The following is a 21,490-nucleotide window of genomic DNA, read 5'->3' as shown; positions in this document are numbered from 1 at the left end:
TGTGTAAGTCTTGCACGAGTATGAATTTTGGACCATTCCTTAACTAACAAGAAACTATGATTAATGAATTAGTAAGTATTAGCACTCATTTGAACTTGGTAATTCACTATAAGCCAATACAACTATTTTTTTAATTCCTCCCGGAAACCATCTAAGAAACTAGAAACAGTTTCATAATTCATGTTTCTGTTTGTTTCTTTATAAAGCACAACTAAAACAAAGCAAAGTTAATCAATGTGCTGTACAATTACACAATAAATTGACAAAAGTTTAATTTTAGATGATAATACCATACCATAATATAATAAATAACACCATAACATAAAACAATCAATAACTGACAGCATCAAATACATAAAATAAATAAGAGCCTCTTTCGTCTTAACTTGTTGAACCAAACACCAATGCAAGTAAATGTGATTTCAGATCTCGTTTAAAGGAGCCTAAAGAAGGAGCTAGTCTTAGATGTAGCATTTAATTATTCGAATATTTTTGAGCCGCCATTGCAAACTCCCGGTCAATTTCATAATTGACAAAGAAAACAAGATTGGAGATGCTGGCCGTGTTTCGAGCACTCAATCACTTCCTCCCAGACCTAAGAGATCACCACGTGTTGGTGCGCACCGACAGCACGTCGGTGGTCTCGTACATAAACCACCAAGGAGGTCTGTGGTCACGACCCTTGTACAAGCTGGCGCACCAAATCTTTGTGTGGTCCCAGGGCAAACTCCTCTCACTGAGAGCAGTGCACATTCCTGGGCATCTCAATGTGGGAGCAGACGTTCTGTTGAGACAGGGGCTGAGGCCCGGGGAATGGATGCTTCACCCCGAGGTGGTGAAGCAGATATGGAGAGTTTTTGGCCAGGCTCAGGTGGACCTGTTTGCGACTATAGAGTCAGCTCAATGTCCCCTCTGGTTCTCTCTGACTCCTCCAGCTCCTCTGGGACTGGATGCTATGGTGCAGACTTGGCCGAGGCTTCCTCTGTACACTTTTCCCCCTATCGTTCTGCTCCCGGGAGTTCTTGCGAGAGTGCGCCGGGACAAGGTCAGTCTACTACTGGTAGCGCTGTTCTGGCCGGGCTGAGTATGGTTCTCGGACCTGATTTCTCTCCTCGACGGCACTCCATGGGAGATTCCCATTAGGAGAGATCTCCTCTCACAGGCTATCGTCCACCCTCGCCCGGAGCTGTGGAAGCTGTGGGTGTAGCCACTGAGGGGGCACAGCTCATAGCTTCCGGTCTCTCAACCGAGGTTGTCGAGACCATCCTCCAATCCAGAGCTCCCTCTACGAGGAAACTGTACGCCCTGAAGTGGACACTTTTCACTTAATGGAGCGGAGACCGCCAGCTCAACCCAGTTAACTGCCCGATTGGTACAGTTCTGGAGTTTCTGCAGGCCTGTCTCTCCGCAGGGTTAACCCACTCCACCATTAAGGTTTACGTGGCGGCCATTGCGGCCTACCACGTTCCTGTCAGTGCTCAGTTAGTGGGTAGACACCCCCTAGTTACACGTTTCCTCCGCGGTGCGCTGAGGCTGAGGCCACCGGTACGTTCACGTGTCCCCACGTAGGACCTGGCTGTGGTACTAGAGGCTCTTTGCAAGGCTCCCTTCGAGCCCATCGAGGAGATATCTGACAGACTCCTCACCATTAAGACTGCCTTCCTTCTGGCTATTTCCTCTCTAAAGAGAGTCGGTGATCTACAGGCCCTTTCAGTGGCCCCTGCCTATCTTGACTTTGTGCCCGGTATGGCCAAAGTTTTTCTCTACCCCCGAGCGGGGTATGTACCTAAAGTTCCCTCTGTGATGCCACAGCCCGTCGTACTTCAGGTCTTCTGTCCTCCTCCCTTCAGGGAGCCCGACCAGCAGAAGCTTAATTGGTGCCTGGGCACGTATATCCACAGAGCTAGGCCACAGTGGCCTAATGGTTAGAGAGTCAGACTCGTAATCCAAAGGTTGCGGGTTCGAGTCTCGGGCTGGCAGGGATTAATTTTAAAGTGACGATCATGGTAACCTCTATGACTTAAGTATTACCAAATACTTCAGAAGATATTGCTAATTACATGGAACACTATTACAAAGACAGTACATGGTCACTCCCTAGTAATGATGAAGTTTCCGTAAGCTTTTAATGTAAGATTTTGTATAGGAATGTCTTTAGAATTTGGGATGAATGATGATTAGAAATGTTTAGCAATAATAATGTAAAGCTTACCCAAATCATAAATCTGTTATTACCGGATTAAGTAAGTGGTTTAATATATAGTGGTTAAGATGTTTATTTTAACCTGTTATAGTTATTAGTTAAACTCTATAGTTTCTTAGTAATTGTAGAAAATAGTGAACTACTGCGTTCAATCGTGTACTATTACTAACTACTAAATAACTAAAAATGACTAGTTTCTTGTTAGTTAATAGTAGTTACTTTTATTTTCTTCCTGATTTGTTCATTTGTAGTTATTTAGTAATGATGGAACAGTACTCTAAAGTTTTACCCAAAATGTGTTTCAGTTCATCTACTGTATATTGAAGGATAGTTTTGATTGCACAGCTCTCGTCAGGTCATGCAAACCATTTCAAGCGGGTTAAAATCTAGATGCTGACTTGGTAATCTTTTGGTAAAGTGATTCTTTAGTTGATTTTCTTGTGTGTATTTGGGTCTGCTCTCCTGGCATGTTCCAGTAAAATGTCTTAATGCATTTTTTAATTCGATTGAATCGTTGGCGGACCTGTCAAAACTGCACATCTCGTTTCCTTTTCACCTGTTTTTAGTTAACTTTTAGAGAATTTGTTCACACAGTGCTTCACTTACTTTCTCCAGCTTGCACTGTAAATGGTTACTTAATGTCTTCTCTAAAAAAAATAAAAAAATGAAACAATTGCAAAGAAGTTTTAGCAGTTGCAACTCTTTTATGTCTGTTATTGGCTTTGTGTAAACAGGTTCTACTAGGTGAATATTTAGGTTTTCGCCCACTATTCTTTCATGCTGATGAAATCTAGCCATGCTTTTTGTACGCAGTCATAATCGTAAAGACTGTTGTTTTTAAAACACTTAACAATTGGACTGTGAAGGTTACAGATGCTAAACATGCTTTTATGATTTGTCCTTTTTGGATTTCTGACAAGTCACTCATTTCACCCAAAATTACTGAACACAACTTATACTACACATATGGCTAGGAACTATACTATACTATATACTATACTATACTCTCATTCCTCCTGAGGGCCCTTTCAGCACTGCTAACAGCTTTAATTATTATTTTTTTTCCATTATTTTGTCCATAATTAATTGCACCAAATTAACATGTTAAATAGTTGATGTCACTAGTCTGTCTGTCTGCCGCTTCACTGTTCCAGTTGCACGCATTTCATATCAATGTCCCTCCTCTCCTCCCCAAATACTCGAAAAAGTCTAGAGCCGAGGCTGATTACAGAACGACTCTGAGAGCTGAGTGCTGGGGAGAACATGTCATTTGTCACTGCTGTCACTTCGCACCACTGATAACAAATGCAAAAACCACCGCTGTAAAAATAACAAAATCCAGTGCAATACTGGTAAGTTCATAAACTGTGAGATTCTCAGGCTTTTTGTGTTCTATGATACAAAAGAAAAAAAAAAGAAAAGTTCAATCTTTTGGCTTTAATGATGAATTCCAGATAAGAAAATATTTGCATTGAGTGCAAGCCTGATGGCTCCACCTGCGTAATTTTGCTCAGAACTGGATATTTCAGATGTCTTGAGCTTACTGATGCATGGCCATTGTGTTTGTTGAGATGACATGAAACAGAAGAGATGTGAAACGTACTTCAGGTACACAAATCAATTGCTAGGAGACATTGTTGCACTCTTCTCACATGTTGAATGTGTTCAGCCTCAGCTCTGGAAAAAAAAATGAATATATCATCGAGGCACACACATAGTGTACATAACAGTAAAGCATGTCAAGAATGTCATTAACCAGGACTTGAAAAACTGCCAGGCTGTTAGTGAGGCCGAAGACTTTGACCCCATAGTCAAACTCAAAGGTCAGCAAGGGGAAATTAAGGTAGTTTATTTTATCCACAATTGCCAATGCATGGTCCTGCACTGCAAAAAAATGCATGTCTTGTTTCCAGCCAAAATATCTAAAAATTCTTAAATCAAGAAGGATTTTCTAAACAAGTAAACAATTTGTGTCTTGTTTTCAGAAAAAAATAAGTCAAAATTAAGTGAGTTTTTGCTCAAAACAAGCAAAATAATTTATGAGCTTTTTTTTTTGCAGGCCATTTTTGAGGAACACAAGAAGTATAATAAGGTGGGGGAAAATCCCCCATAAGTACAAATATTATTAGTGTTTTTTTGTGATGTTATTATACCCTCTAAATCAGTAAGTTTTAGTCCAATGCCACAACAACTAGCATTTTCAAGAAAAAAGGAAATCATCTCTGAGTCAAAATGACTGAAACACAAACACAACAGTTAAACAGAAGCACAGAACACAATCAGATCCTGCTTATATTCAACAGTAATTGCCATTTGTTACATATGATACTTACCTGTTCTCACATGTTGCCTTAATCACATGTTCTGTACTGTACATGTTAATGTTTCAATCATCAGAACATGCACTGTGAAACACAATGAATAAACTATTTTTTTTTGAGGTTGTAAAACAGGAATCGTCATGCTTTGGGCATGTAAGGACAGTCACACGGATGCTTATTTCACAACAGATGCCTAAGCAGAGCATATAAGAACGTTCAAATTCACTGGTTGATCGGATCTGGTTGAAATTTGTATTTGGAAGAAACTACGGATTCAGTACAGTATTTCACACTTCGTTGTCTTTCTTTCATTTTCAGTTTCGCTTTTCAATGCAGTGTCACACAGCATATTGCATGACTTAGTGCCGAGAGTAAATCGCTTGTTGCCCGACCACTTGTGATTGGACTGAATAAAACTCATCTTAATGCCAAGTGAAAACAGTGCCTTATGTACTTGTTTCTACTGGAGGTCCTGTGTATATTTATTCAAAAATAGGGATAAGAATCTGGTAGAAGAAAGCAGTTCCTGTTAGTGTTAGTGTTAAAAATAGAACAATAGTAGCAATTAGTGGAAATTAGTAGAGTAAAATGAATGATCATTTGAATCTGCTGTAGTTAGAGGTTGCTCAATACAAACCTAGTCAAGACACATCTATTTTCATTCCACTCCAAATAAAGGCAAATAGTCAAAAGAAAAAAAGGTTGTGCACAGTCCCAAGCCGATCTCAAGGATCAGGATCGGGGCCGATCAAGCATTTTTTGAACTGATCGGTATCGGCTCTCCTAAGCCTGATCCTTATTTTATGCCAGTGTCGTGCAGCAGGTGACAGTATTCACCTTGCAGTAGATTTGCCAACCGCCATCAATAAGAAAAGAATACGCTCAAATGTTTGCATTCAGCCGCTATTAAATCTAAAAGAAGAAATGCATGTGTGAGAACCAGTGACGTCTGTTCTAGCGTGTCACATATGTTTGTGCTTCCGTGTTCAATGTTTCTGATGCACACTTTTGTAATGATCACTCTTAATTTATCGTTTACTTTAGTTTTATCTGCTGTCAGACTATCTGAGACTGGGATTCTGACACTGCAAGCTTCATGCTTTCTAACCATATCTCCACTTTTTTTTACCTTTATTAAGCTTTATAATATATAATATAAAAATGTTTTCATCAGTAGTCCTATATTCTACCAATGTCCTTCTACAGTGTGTGCAAATATACAGTATACATAGAGACAGAGTATATTGTACACACACACACACAAACACGAATACACATATTCCTTTTAATCTCTGCACAACTCTGTGTGCATTGGATTGATGTTAATAACTTGAATTGTGCATCAAACACTAGTATCGGAGCGGGACAATATTCAATGATCGGGGCACAAAAAACCCGATCGGGACATCCCTAGTATTAAATCTAGTGTAGTATGGCATTATTACAGAAGATGAAGCCCATCTGGTCCAGTGTATTTTGAAGTTTTCAGACATTACATGAAGCTTGCAGTGTCATTTTAACAGAGTTTTTGTTAGGAGTGGACATTTCACCTATAGCGTGCTGATGACATGAGAAAATACTGAATCAATAATGAATAGAAGAGAGATTGTTGAGAGATTAGTTGTTGTATGTATTGTGGCCGTTTGGATAATGAAAGGTTGGTTGAGTGGCACTCTATCGTGTCTAAAAATAACAGACTAAACCTATAGAAAAAGCAAATGAGATGAAAACGCTTTTGCTAAAGCAAACATGCCATTTTAGCATGCTTTGACAAGCCGATGAGTTTTCTTACCGTGACTCGTTCCCGTGCAATGCTGTTCCAGGTGAACAAGAATAGAGAGATTAATACAGACAAAACAGCACATACTGTACATATAGAACTGTTAACGTGATGCAAATGTCAAAATACATTAGTATACACATCAGATAATCCACCCCGTTATCATAATTTGTGTGAATAGGAATAAATGTTGTTGGTGTTTTACTAGTGTTCATTTCAGATGGAAACTGCTGTGAATTGTGTAGGTGTGTTTTTGAAGTTTTGCACAAATATAGGTAAAGGCAAGTTTTTCCCAATAAGCTTGGTTTGTCCATCAAGGTTTCATATGTAATGTACCTTATTTACTCAATAAGCAGCAAATCGTGAGTTTATTAAGGGAACACTCTTAATAATGAGTATGTGTTTCCTAATCTAAAGGAAAACAAGCAAAACACATTTCCCAATATATAGACAAAATCAGCTCTACAGGTTGTTTGGACACTACTGAATACAGTTAAACATTTCATGAAGTTTATTTGTATTAAGTCTACCGCATTTCATTTTTCAGCCGAGTTTGCAACAATGGTCACGGCAACAGACGCAGATCAAGAAGGAACTCTGCATACAAAAATCGCCTACAGCATTGTCAAACAGCATCCCGAGAACATGTTCTTCATTAATCGAGAAACTGGTGGGATACACGTCATGTACAACACGCTCGACAGAGAGGTATGCAGTCGCTAATATTTCAGTTATTACTGCATTTGCAAACAGTAATTAATTTAGCTTGAATCAGTTTTGTAGTTAATTTCAGCCTTATTTTTTTTTCAAATTTATTCTTGACTAAAGATTGAAAATGTCCCATTTCCTGACATTCTGAACATTGATATCTTCTACATTTATGGATTTCTATTAATTTTTTGCCACAGACTTGACTTCATTCATTAATCAATTCATTCATTCATTGCTGCAATGCATGCATTTATTTTTCCATCAGGAAATGCAAATCGAGTTTTTACAGAAACGTAATTGATGTTGCATGATGTTTTATAGGTTGTTGTTGACTGATTCTACCAGATTTCTGGTTCAGTGTTTATAAGATCACACTTTATTTTAAGGTGCAATTCTCACTATTAACTATGACATTTATCTTAACAAACCCCTAATCTGCTGCTTATTAATAGTTTGAAAGGTAGTTGTTAAGCTTAGGTATGGCATAGGATTAAAGGATCTAGAATATGTTCATTCAGAATAATGCATGTGCTATATAAGTACTAATAAACAGCCAATATGCTAGTAATGTGCATGCTAGTTAATATTGAGATCTGGTCCCCAAAACTCAAGTGCTACCAATCCAAATTGTACTGCACATTTACTTCCACATGTGACTGATGTTTGTGCTTTTCTCATCACAGAAACATGAAACATACACGTTGATTATTAAAGGGACCGATTTGGATGGACATGCGAACGGAAATACAGGAACAGGAACTGCTGTCATCAAGATACTTGACGTCAATGACAACATTCCTACTTTGGAGAAAAACTTTGTAAGATTTTATTTTTTGAGTATTACCACACCAGCAAAAAATAAAGGTTTTTGTTTACATAATATATGTATGTACTGTGCATATGTATATATAAATACACACACACACATGCATGAATATATTTAAGAAAAATATATTATGTTTGTATATTATATATATTTATATGCAATATAAATTACATAAAAATATATACATGTAAATATTTTCAAAATATGTGCTGTATGGGTGTGTATTTATACATACATAATAAATATACACAGTACACAAACATATAATTATGTAAACAAAAACATTTATTTTGGATGCGATTAATCATTTGAGAGCACTAGACTTAACACATCTTTAGTTTATTATGAGTTGTTGGAAAACAAATTATGCACATACTTGTAAAACACATGCATTATTATTTGATATTACACATTTAATTGATATGAAATGTTTTTTCATTTAAGAAAATAGTCAGTTAAGCTGTTTATGAAAGTGCATCTGGTTAATATATATGAAATCACTTTGGTTTTTAGTATGAGTGCCGTGTGGAGGAAAACACTAGAAATGTGGAAGTGGTGAGGATTCAAGCGATCGACGCAGATCTGATCTATACTGAAAACTGGCTGGCCGTCTTCACAATCGTGTCAGGAAACGAAGCTGGTTATTTCTCCATAATCACAGACAACAAGACCAACGAAGGCATCCTGATTCTCAATAAGGTAGACTGATCAGTCTGTCATTTTGCTTTGTTTTTCTTTGCACACCAGCTGTCAAGATGAATATAGTTTTAACTGCACCTTCGTTCAATAGCCTGACTGCAGTATCCTTCAACAGTGTCTCTGCAAAATCTGCATTACATTCTGACAGATTAAACAAACAATCTGCACTGAGATGTGCCATGTGTTCATAGCAGAAAGCTGTTTTCTATTTAATACATGCATTGTACACTGTAAAAAACAAATTAGCAACATTTTAGGGCTTAACGGAAAATTTACAGTAAAATGCAAACTGTATATTTCAGTAACTGATATTATAGTTGTTAAAATATCAACTTTGTGAAGCACTAAAATCTGTTTTGTACAACTCTATTTTTATTAACTAACATTAACAAATATTAATAAATAGTGTAACACTCTTCATTAACTGCAAGCCGTTCTATTCGCCGCGGGAGTTCTGCTCGTTCATTCTCGTGAGTGTTTACATTCCACCGCAAGCGCACGAAGCACAGCTTTACAGAAACTCGCTGATCTGATCACAGACACAGAACAACAACACCCAGACTCTGTTTTAATCATTCTCAGGGACTTTAATAAAGCAAATCTCTCCCGTGAACTGCCAAAATACAGACAGCATGTTACATGTCCCACTAGAGACAGTAATATACTGGATCACTGTTACACAGCGATAAAGGATGCATATCACTCTGTTCCACAAGCAGCTTTAGGACTCTCTGATCACTGTTTGGTTCATCTTATTCCGTCCTACAGAGACTGTAACTTCATATATCAGTTTCTGTGAGGATATGTGCATTCCTACCAGGACTCATTTAGCCTACAACAATGACAAACCATGGTTCACTGCAAAACTCAGACAGCTCCGTCAGGCCAAAGAAGATGCTTACTGAAAGGGGGATAAAATCTTCTACAAACAGGCCAAATACACACTGAAAAAGGAGATCAGAGCGGCAAAGAGGAATTATTCTGACAAGCTCAGGAAAAAATGATCTTCCAGTGATTCTGCTTCAGTGTGGAAAGGTATGAAGGACTTAATGACTACAGACCTGTGGCTCTAACGTCTATGGCCATGAAGTCATTTGAAAGACTGGTTTTGGCTTATCTAAATGATATCACTGGACCCTTACTGGACCCCCTGCAGTTTGCCTACAGAGCAAACAGGTCTGTGGATGATGCGGTCAACATGGGACTGCACTTCATCCTGCAGCATCTGGACTGACCAGGGACTTATGTGAGGATCCTGTTTGTGGATTTCAGCTCTGCTTTTAACACCATCATCATGGAAACCCTTCAGAATAAACTAACCCAGCTCTCCATCCCCACCTCCGTCTGTCAGTGGATCAACAGCTTCCTGACAGACAGACAGCAGCTAGTAAAGCTTGGCAAATTCACATCCAGCACTCGAACCATCAGCACTGGAGCTCCTCAGGGCTGCGTACTCTCCCCACTGCTCTTCTCCCTCTACACCAACGACTGCACATCTAAAGACCCCTCTGTCAAGCTCCTGAAGTTTGCAGACGACACCACACTCATTGGCCTCATCCAGGACGGTGACGAGTCTGCTTACAGACAGGAGGTTAAGGAGCTGGCTGTCTGGTGCAGTCTTAACAACCTGGAGCTTAACACGCTCAAAACTGTGGAGATGATTGTGGACTTCAGGAGAAACCCCCTGCACTCCCCCCACTCACCATCATGAACAGCACCGTAACTGCAGTGGGGTCATTCAGATTCCTGGGCACCACCATCTCTCAGGACCTGAAGTGGGATATTCACATTGACTCTATTGTCAAAAAGGCCCAGCAGAGGTTGTACTTTCTTCGCCAGCTGAGGAAGTTCAACCTGCCACAGGAGCTGCTGAAAAGTTCTACTCTGCCATCATTGAATCCATCCTCTGCACCTCAATAACTGTCTGGTTCAACTCAGCTACCAAATCTGACCTCAGAAGACTACGGAGAGTAGTCCGGACTGCTGAGCGAATCATTGGTACAACCCTCCCCACTCTCCAAGAACTGTACTCACCCAGAGTGAGCAAAAGGGCTGGTAAAATCACTCTGGACCCCTCACACCCAGCACACAACCTCTTTGATCTGTTACTGTCTGGTCGACGCTACAGAGCTCTGAGCACCAGAACAACCAGACACAGGAACAGTTTCTTCCCTCAGGCAATCCATCTCATGAACACTCAACAATAAAATGCGGAACACACAACTATAATACATTATTTATTCACCACACTTATTTTTTCATTTCAAATTTGCACATATCAGACCTGTACACACATTTGTCTATATAATATATTGTGTTTTTGCTGTTTTGTACATTGCCTATTTGTAGTTATTCTTATATTATCTGTGTCCTGTCCTGTTGCTGTCTTTCTGTTGCACTGTAGAGCTTCGGTCACTACAACAAATTCCTCCTGTGTGTAAACATACCTGGCCAATAAAGCTAATTCTGATAAATGGATTGTTCATTGATGTTAGTTAATACATTAACTAATGTTAACAAATCACACCCTATAGTAGAGTGTTACCGAGGACAGAAAAGAGCAGTGCCATTTTAGTGCATTGAGATAATATTGTTTTTGTTAATATTTTAGAGAGATTTTTATATATTCTGCCTTCACATTCACTTCAATTAAACTTTTTGTACTTTTGTTTTGGGTTAATTAGGTTTGTTGATATTAAATATGTCCATAGTTTTTATTATTTTTATTTAGTTATTTTGGTAAACTAAATGAAAAATGTTGCCTCGGAAACAAGCTGAAATTAAAATTAAAAGTTTTTTTTATATATATTGTATTTTATGTATTTTATTTCCGTTAACATAAAATGGGTATGCTGGAACTCAATCGAATGTCAATGTTTGGATTTTTTTCTTACTTAAAACCTTCAATTCAGTAACACCTATTTCAGTTGTGGATTGTTTCCTTCTGAGAGTGCAAGTCAAGTCAAGTCATCTTTATTTTCATAGAGATATATACAGTACAGATTGTGTCAAAGCAGCTTCACAGAGAAACACAGGAAAACAGCAGGATCAAATATGAAACTCAACTATGGAGACCGTTCAGATTCTTCTGTAAAGCAGATCTAAAAGAAAACGGTGTCAATATTGATCTAAAATCAGTGTTGGTTCAGATCAGTAACTGTGTGAAGTTCATCAAATTGAAACAAGTTCAGTTCAGCTCTAAGCAGCTCTGTGAAAGGCAACAATGTTGTTCTTTATTCAGCTTGAATCAGTTCAAGAGTTCAAGACAAAAGAGTAACAGATTTATTATTTGATGTAAAGAGAATTTTTGATTTTTATGTTTGTAGAGGAGACTACTATACATATATTTAAATTTAATATCTGATGTATTGTCTCCTACGCACACCTGTACCAGTTTACAAATAAAATGCTCAGATTGTTAATAGCAGACTGAAATGGTCAGGGAAGTTGTTGAAAATTAACTGTTTTCTAACATTAGATAATACCTGAATAGTTAGCTGTGTTAGCACTGCCTTTTCTTCAGTGGCAGTTACTCAGCTTGTGCAAGATTTTAAATATGCTTATGGGGCTAAATACTCCGCTGGCAAATGTTCAATCACTGGACAACAATCTGTGCAAGCTGAGGACGCTGGTCTTGTTCCAACACAAAATAAGTCTGCTTCAGAGAAACTTGTGGAGGAAGCTGCTGTGGTTCTCCATGCATACTGTGGACAGGGTGAACTTGCTTATTCTGTCGTGTGGCTTTGCTCTACTGATCTGGGATATCTAATGCTTTGTGCTGGCTGCTCTGGAATTCACAGCCGTCCTTATCACAGCTGTGTACCTGGCACTGAAAGAACTGCCTGTCTATCCGAGCAAACGCCACCCTGAGGCTACTCTTAATATTTCCTTTGTTTTGTTGTTGTTGTTGTTTTGAGGGAAACGGCATCATTCTCACAGAAGTCAAATATACTGACTGCAATTAGTGCGAGTTGTACCCACATTTTAAAACTGCTTCACAGCAACAAAAAAAATAACATACTTAACCCTCATAATGCATTCTTTATCAATAAGCAATATTGATGTATTCATTCATTAACGTGTATTATTTCTGCATTCCAGAGGATCATTATTTTATAAAACACTAACAACTTAATATTTTTCAACTACAACCATATTGTATCTGATCAGCAACTTCTCATTAATGAGTGAATATGAAAAAAAAGAAAACGTTTTAAATGTTGCACATAAACCTAAATAAATAAAAAATGGATAGATAGCTGATACTGATGAGAAATCTTTTTTGAATAAATCATTGTATAAAAGTTATAGGAACATATAATCTGACAATTACCAGAATTAACCCCATTTGGAATTAAATCATTTTGAATTGATTGCTCAAAAACAGTCCAAGTGTATGAATCCTATATTATGTATTTCTATAAAAACAACATAAATATTAAAGTTAAATAAATAGTTGCATAATAATAATAACATACTTTACTGAGGACATCAAGGCAGGGCAAGACACAGACATCAAACACCGGGGATAACGAGTAGACCAGACGACATCTAACTGAACAGACAGGACTAATATACACAGGTAAATCATAGATAACGAGACGAACATGGCTGGACAAGAATTAACTGATGATTACATTTAACAAGGACAGGAAACAAACCAAATAAGGAAACATTAGGTGGGAACACATGACAGACACGACAGAACCCTGACAGTTGTATTATTTTAAATTATTATATCATAATTAATTGATCTGAGAAACTGTAATCTTAATCGTGGTTCAATAGTTTTATTATTTCATAAGCAAACATGTTACCCAATCATTGATCGTTTATATTTAAAGGGGTCATATGATGTTGCTAAAAAGAACATTATTTTGTGTATGTGGTGTAATCCAATGTGTTTATGCAGTTTAAGGTTCAAAAAACACATTATTTTCCCCATACTGTACATTATTGTTGCTCATCTATGCCCCGCCTTTCTGAAACACATCAATTTTTACAAAGCTCATCGTTCTGAGAAGCGAGGCCTGCTCTTATTGGCCAGCTATCCTGTGTGTTGTGATTGGCCGAATACCTGTTACGTCCCTTACTGTATTGTGATGCCGGCGCGACGACACAAAAACAATAAAACCCACTATAAACGAGGCATTTGTTGCATCCAGTGGGGACATAATTACTGATTATAATGACTTATATTGTCTTTTTATGCGTCGCGTTGCATTGCGCTGAGTAAATATTACCGTGTCTGCATTTGTGATCGGAGAAACGACAAACAACAAGCACTACTCTACACTGCACAAAACTCGCGATTGAAAAGTCAGTAGCAGAAACATACTTACAGGCTGAGAGTCAGAAGCGCCAGACTGTCCTCGCAAAGTTGGAATTGCCCCACTTTATAGAAACAGCGTTTGTGCAAGCCAGCATTGTAGGCTACTCTTCCAGGTTCAGGAAACAGTCCTCCGTAAAATGCGCTGCACACACTCTAATATTTGGGTTGAACTGTTCTGGAACAGTGTTGTAAATACAACTTAACCAATGATTTCTAGTTGTGTCCTCTTTTGGAAGCCCAAACAAAGTACTTTCACTTTCACAACGAAACACAGCGTCTCCAGGACATGGCGCCGGAGACAATACTACAGCAAGAATAAAAGTTACGCCTTGTTTCATTGCATATACGTTTGGGCGGTGTTTTGCAAATCTTCCCACATCGTGATGTAGACGTGGGGGCGTGTTTGAATGAGCTGTTTTAGGGGGGCGTGGCAGAGTCTTAACTTTTATAAAGAATATCTCTTTGGTTTTGAGACTTTAATCTTTGCAACTTCAGGGATCTTATCTATGCACAAACAGCTTGTAACACTCCAAAGAGAAAGGAAAACAAAAGTAACTTGCCCTTTTAAATAGTGTTCAAAACAAAGATTCAAAAACAGGGTAGAAAATGACGCTTTATTTCTAAATTATGATTGCTTTTGATGTAAAATTCTTTATAAATGGAACATGAATAAATGTGTGTGTTTGATACTTCAAACGTCCAGCAGGAAGTCTCCTGCATTCCTGCATCCCCCATTTCCTGCTTTTCACCCTTTGTTTGCTTTTACAGGAGGTGGACTACGAAGAGCTGAAGGAAATCAAGCTGCAGGTGTCTGTCGCTAACAAGGCAGAGTATCACTCTTCAGTCGTCGTAACAGAGAGCAAGACGTACACCGTCCACGTCAGTGTGGTCAACCAGCCTGAGGGCCCTCGCTTCAAACCCGCCGTCAAAGTCATCACCATCTCTGAAGAAAGCACAAGCACTACTTTAAGTAAAGTCATAACCACTTACTCAGCAATAGACAGCGACACGCTACTAATAGCTAATAACGTGAGGTGAGACTACAGACATTCTACAAACATACTCAAGAGTGTGGTTTTGTTCAGATGTTGAAATAAAACTATTTGTTTAATTCATTTTAGGTATGCAAAAGGACGAGACATTGACAACTGGCTGATTATAGATGAGAGGACGGCTGATATAAGACTCAATAAAATACCAGATTATGAGTCCAAGTTTCTGATCAATGGCACATATTATGCTCATATAATCTGCATCACTAATGGTGAGTGAGCCTGTGCTGATACTACATTTTATGATATGCAGTGCTGGTAGTAACTGATTACGTAATCTGGATCATGTAATCAGATTCCAAAAATTAAGTACTTGTAATTAAATTATATTAAATTTAAAATGCTTGTAATCAGATTACAATTACAGTTAGACTACATATGTGTAATTCAAATTATGTTACTAACTACAGTTTTTATCATGTAATTTGTAATCAATAACAGACTTAATCTACCCTGCACTGATGACTTGTATGTAAAACAGTTAGGATTGGCAACGGTTATTATTAAAAGCACTTATAAATGAGTTTCAAACTATTATAGTTTTATGTGCTGCAATTTCTGTTATAGATGTCCCAACTAAAACTGCAACAGGAACCATTGCCATTCAAGTAAAGGACTTTAATGACCACTGTCCTGTGCTGACCCGTCAGTCTCAAACGCTGTGCTATGAGGATCAGGTGGTTTATGTCACGGCTGTGGACAAAGATCAGTTCCCCAATGGAGCACCCTTTGGTTTCAAAGTGAACACCATAAGCACAAAGGAGTCATGGAGCATCGAGTCTCTCAACGGTAACTAATTGTAACTTCTTGTGGCCACATCATATTAACTTGTGGAAACGTCATAGACTGTTGAAGCCAAGATATATGAACTCATGGGGATGTGATAATATGTCATGGTCATGAGATGTTAGAGAATAACTAAGAAATTCAGACTTGAAATAAGCATTCATGTTTGGCTCATATATCTGTTTGTCCTGTATTTGAAGCTCAAGGATCCATAAAAATACGGTACAGTAAAAAATGGACTTGGGTTTTGCTACAGAATTAAGCTTGTTAACCGAGACACACCACTTCATAATCCCTTCATGAGAATAATGCTGTAGATACTGATGCATGTCACGTAAGCGTTGCATTAAGGTGCAATAGAAGCATTTTTTTTTTTCACACAATTACTTTAAGAATATCATGTTATGACTTCAAAACAATATTAATATGCTGGGAGATTTGAAAACGGATGCTTTTGAATGTTAGCATCGCACATATCCAGCCTGGTATCCATGGGTTTTCATAGACGGTAAGTTTGTTCGGTAGCTCACGGAGTACAGAGCTGTACTTAGAAGACGAGGAGCTCCGGTTCAAATCCCGTATAACTACAGTTTGACAAAACAGTTCAAATCTGCATAAAAGGAAGTTGAAATGGCATCAACAAATACGTTTTTATACCAGTTTTGCATTTGTTAACACTATCGGGTAGGTTTAGGGTTGGGTTTGATGTAGGGCGTATTTCCAACACGATAGAGCATTAACTTTTAGGGACAGACCCCGGATATTTGAATTCTGAACCGCCGCAGTACGTACCTGTAGCAACATAATAAAAACACAGCAATACGTACCTATATCAACATAATAAAAACGTGCCAGTGTTCACGTACTTAACCTGTGTTTTAGCGCCACTCAGTGGACATTTCTCTTTGAAACTGCGGCAAAACGTGTAAGGTACGTAAAACAGTATCGCACAGAAACTGCACAGAGGTGCGTATTTTTATGAGACCAGGTTGTTAGAAACATGTTAGTCTAGTGAAGGGGTACCAGGGGTATCAGTATCGTCCAGGGTGCATAAGAATGCCCTTTTAATGCATCTTGCTTATAACATACTCATGTTTTAATGCTTTACTATATTTGTATACCCCATTTCATGTTGTCTTTTCTTTTACCAACTTCTGCTCCAAACAAGTGGAGCAGTTGAGACACAGAGATATTAAAGGTCTGACAGGCTGAGCATCAACCGCTTAGATTGTTTGCCAGCCTGGGGTTATATTTTCAGGACGTTTTATTGAAAGTGAAATACACTAATCTTTGAGCACATGAATGCACAGTTTTAGACAGTATTCCCATCCTGGAGAAGCTCTGGTAATTATCACATTACCCCTTAAATAGGGCTTAAGATGGCAAAGTTAATGAGGCTGTGCAATTAGTTACTACAGCATGTTGAGAAAAATAGATTGTTCTATTCGATTTTAGTATTGAAAACGGGTCATTCATCATGTGTCAATCTTATGTCATCTTAAAAATCGTATTTTCAGGCACTACGGCGATATTCAGGTCTCAGAGAACACTGTGGCCTGGCATGTACCGTGTGTTTGTGGACGTGTGGGACCAGCAGGGGAAGATCTGCGCTGGTCAGGAGCTTCAGATAGACGTCTGCACGTGTGACGCAGCTAAAGTTTGCCTGCCCAAAAAGATCTCCTCCACGTTTGGAGCATCTGGTGTTCTTCTAATGCTGCTGGGACTGCTGCTGCTCCTGTGTGAGTGCAAACACTGAAGCTCTCGTTCTGTCAGGTTGTGCTGTTTACCAAAATAGAAATGCTTGCATTAAAAAGTCAAATGTGTGTTCTTAAAAATGCTTTTATTCAATATTTTAAAGGGGTCCTATTATGCTCTTTTACAAAGTCTTGATTTTGTTTTGGGGGTGTACTAGAACATGCTCTCAAGCTTGGTGGTTCGAAAATCGCATTATTTTTCACATAATTTACATTATTACAATATATATATATATATATATATATATATATATATATAGACAGAGAGAGAGAGAGAGAGAGAGAGAGAGAGAGAAAAATAATGCATGAAGACTGTATAAATATATATTTTACTGTAAAATACATTTTCAAAAAATGGTAAAAAAAACTAAAAACTTTTTTTTATAAATTATCTTAAAATATATCGTAAAATATATTTACATAAATGTATTTTCCACCAATATATTTTTGGAAATTTTGTATATTTTTTAAAATATATTTATTAAAATATATTCTTTAAAAGCATTTAAAAATATATTTTACCCTTAATATATTTCCAATCAAGGAAAAATATTTCCCATTTGATGAAAAAAAACAATTTGTAGTCATATAACATATAACACATTTGAAGAATTTAATTAACAGTAATGAATCATTAAAAATCTACGTTTTGATCATTTTAGCCCAAATGTAGTCTGCTGTAAGATTAAAAATGTATTTTCTTGACCCTGAAATGCATTTTGAAATGCATTCTGGTATATGAAGTTTGAAACTTAATATTTTTTCAATTAAAAAATAATAATTAACTTCATTGTTTACAACATCTATTTAAAATATATTTTTCCCAGATAAATATATATATATATAAGCAGATATTGCTTTGAGAAATAAGCTCAAAATACTGATTATATCTGGTCCTCCATGTAAAGATCCTGGATTTTGAGATGTAAGTACATATACATACAGTTTACATATTACAAGTAAAACATGTTAGTAGATTAGAATTGTTTGTTAGCTGTTGACTGCTGTTGTTGCATGGCTTTATATGAATCGTGTGTGTTTGTGGAAGGTGTTTATGCTGAATGAATGTTGACTGTGTTTGCAGTGTTGCCGCTTCTGCTGCTCTTCTGTCTCTGTGGAGGCGCAGGAGTTGCGGGAGATTTCAAGGTCATAGCGTTTGATACTAAAGAGCATCTCATCGCCTATAACACTGAAGGACAGGGGGAGGACAAGGTATGTGACACTACAGTACAAGGCAGAAATTAACAGATTTGGAAGTTCAGAATCAGATTTTATAAGACATGTCACATCTTCAGAGGCCTTTTCTTTCTTCTTTTAGCTTTGCCTGTTGTGTTCTAGAAGCTAAAGTTTAGTAGCCAAAGTGCCAAAACTTTTGAATTTTTAATAGCTGGTCATTATGAAATTTGGTGGATACCTAGAATGTGTACATTAGGCTGCGTACCAAATTTTGTGATAATTGGACACGTTAGCACTATAAAAAGCTCATTTAAAGTTTTAAAGTTCATTTGAACTGTACAGGGAAGAATATATTTAGTTTTTCCTCTGAATACTGAATACCAAATCAAATGATAATTTCCATTTATGCAAGAGCATGCATTGTCATCCTTTTTCTGATCTACATATATTTTGGTGTGTATCATCTAGAAATGCCTCTGGCAAAACATTTTCTAAAGAATTTGGATGCATTTAACTTTTTATCAGATGTTGTTTGTTTGTTTTTGGACGTGGCCCATAACGACTAATTAGCCTGTATCTTTCAGTACAACATCAAAACAACACAAGCATTCTGAGGACACATGCAAAATATCCAATATTTCAAATGTTACTGAAAATATCTAAACTTTTTAACTCTTTGTTTATATATATACAGTATATATTACATGATATATATATATATATATATATACAGACAGAATCAGCAGCATTTGTGTTTTCATTTTTGACCAATTCTAAACTTGGACCCTGTTAACTGCTGTTGTTTATTATTTATTACAGTCATTTATTTTTTATTATATTATGTTTACATTTCTTGTGTGTTTTTGTGTTAGACGAGTAAAGAGTGCTGCAGAAAACTACACTGTCAAGCACACAAACTGCTACATCTATTATTACACACGTGCCTATAGGCCGTTTATTTATTTATGGGACAAAGAAAAAATGAGTTTTTAAGTATCAAAACTATTAAAGTTTAATGCTGCTTTAATTTTTTTCCATATCAGTCTTTTTTCCATTACCAATCTTTGTCACTATCCTTCAAACCACATTTACCCATTTGTCAGCAAGATGTTTTTAATCATTTAAAGTACCTTAAAATTTAGTACATTCACTTGTTACACCTGTTATACTGTATATATATAAAGTTATTTGAAACGCTGAAACATTACTTGCATTTAATATGCATCTACATGTAAATGTAATTTAATATGCTTTCTATGTTCAGTATATAAAATCACTTTTGTAAATGTAATTCAATATGGACGTCTCATCTTTGATACATATATATTTTTTGATTAAATGGCACTCTGAAAAAATTATGCAAATAGTCTTTATTCAAATATTTAAAGCAAATTTCTATAGGTATTTTATAGCTGCAATCTGTCGAGGTTCATCTCAAGTATAATTAACCAAATGTCTATGTTCAGAGACTTAAAACACAGTTTCTGTTGGTGATGTGAATCTTTTGGGGGATAAAAAGGTGCTTAAGAAGCATGAGTTTTCTTCGGTTACCTCCACAGACGTTCTGTTGATGCTCAGATTTTCTTCCATTGTGGTGGCTTTATGTAAGGATTCTTGCACATGTGTGACCAGGGGCCTGTTTCTTAAAACAAGTTAACCAAATAAACCAAGCTTATTTCAGTTAGTCTGACTTATTGTCAGTTGATTTGGTTCAAAATAAGTCAGACTAACTGAAATAAGCTTGGTTTATTTGGTAAACTTGTTTTATGGAACAGGCTCCAGATGCTGTTCTGGAAGGAATAAATAAATAAAATATCACTAATGCGGTTTTTGGTTCTGATGGTCTAAAGTCTTGATTTATTTATTTATTTTTAGTGGATAGTAGTAGGTTTATTGTCTTTCATTTCTATCATGCATGTTGCTTAAATCCGTATTGGTCATTCTTACTGTTGAAATGTTATGTATTGTGTTGCAGTTGCTTTTCAAGTTGAAGTAATTTGCTAAAATTATTTACTTGCCAAATGGCCCTGCAGACATAAAAACATGCTGTACTCTGTCCCCCAGGAAATGGCTCTCTTACAGATGTCAAAGGAGCTGGAGGACAGCACGCGCAGTAATGTGGGCGCTGTAGGAGGAGCTCAGGTGTGGGGTGGAGTAAAGGAGGGTGGAGTTGGAGCAGAAGGCTCACACTGGACCTCGTTCTACGACCAGCATGACAGTGCATTTCATCACAACAGGAGTCAGATTGACGGGCGGTACGGGTATGGACAAAGAATAGAAGAACGCAGCAGATTTGAAGACTATACATTTGACGGGCTTGCACTGTCTGATGCTTTCTTAGGCAACTACTATTCTCAAGTAAGTATCAGTTTTACACAGCACAAGTCTTCATAGCTAAATGCAAACTAACAATTATTCGATCATGTAATCAAAATAAATGAATCGACTGTGTATTAACATTTATATTGCAAAATGCATATGGAAGACTCCAAATACATGCATGCTTTTGGATACCATGCCATAAAACAGCACCAGAACAGAGCACTTTTACCCTCGTAATGCATTTGAGCGCATTTTGACCCAGAAGAGATTCATGAAAATTTCTAAATCATACATAGTATTTAGTAAGTGACCAAAACTTTTTTTAAAAGATATAACAGTTCTCACACACACACAAAAAAAAGCTACATGTTTCACATTTTGGACCCAGTATGGAGGACCATTAGGTGTCAAAAAAATGTTTTGGGAAAATTATGCATGAAGTTAAATTAGTGTAAAATATTTGTTCCCATATCTCACACACCTTTGGAACTGAATTTTGAATATGTACGCATGCATATGAATATGAAT

At 37.2% G+C, this 21,490-nt stretch overlaps 1 protein-coding gene across 1 annotated transcript in view; it reads left to right on the top strand.

Moving 5' to 3' along the window:
- The window catches only part of LOC306881665 (desmoglein-2-like protein), a 31,776-nt gene that overhangs the window by 4,447 nt on the left and 5,839 nt on the right, over positions 1 to 21,490 (top strand). Inside the window, exons 5-13 of the mRNA XM_079435858.1 lie at positions 6,852 to 7,012; positions 7,699 to 7,833; positions 8,355 to 8,540; positions 14,641 to 14,906; positions 14,994 to 15,136; positions 15,492 to 15,713; positions 17,228 to 17,449; positions 18,549 to 18,676; positions 20,705 to 20,998. Coding sequence (XP_079291984.1) covers positions 6,852 to 7,012; positions 7,699 to 7,833; positions 8,355 to 8,540; positions 14,641 to 14,906; positions 14,994 to 15,136; positions 15,492 to 15,713; positions 17,228 to 17,449; positions 18,549 to 18,676; positions 20,705 to 20,998 — 1,757 coding nt within the window. The remainder of the gene's footprint in view (positions 1 to 6,851; positions 7,013 to 7,698; positions 7,834 to 8,354; positions 8,541 to 14,640; positions 14,907 to 14,993; positions 15,137 to 15,491; positions 15,714 to 17,227; positions 17,450 to 18,548; positions 18,677 to 20,704; positions 20,999 to 21,490) is intronic.

The sequence above is a fragment of the Barbus barbus genome, assembly GCF_936440315.1.
Source record: "Barbus barbus genome assembly, chromosome: 15".
In the NCBI taxonomy this organism is placed as follows: Eukaryota; Metazoa; Chordata; class Actinopteri; order Cypriniformes; family Cyprinidae; genus Barbus; species Barbus barbus.
The sequence above is the reverse complement of the archived record's forward strand: the minus strand, read 5'-3'. Positions and strand labels throughout refer to the sequence as shown.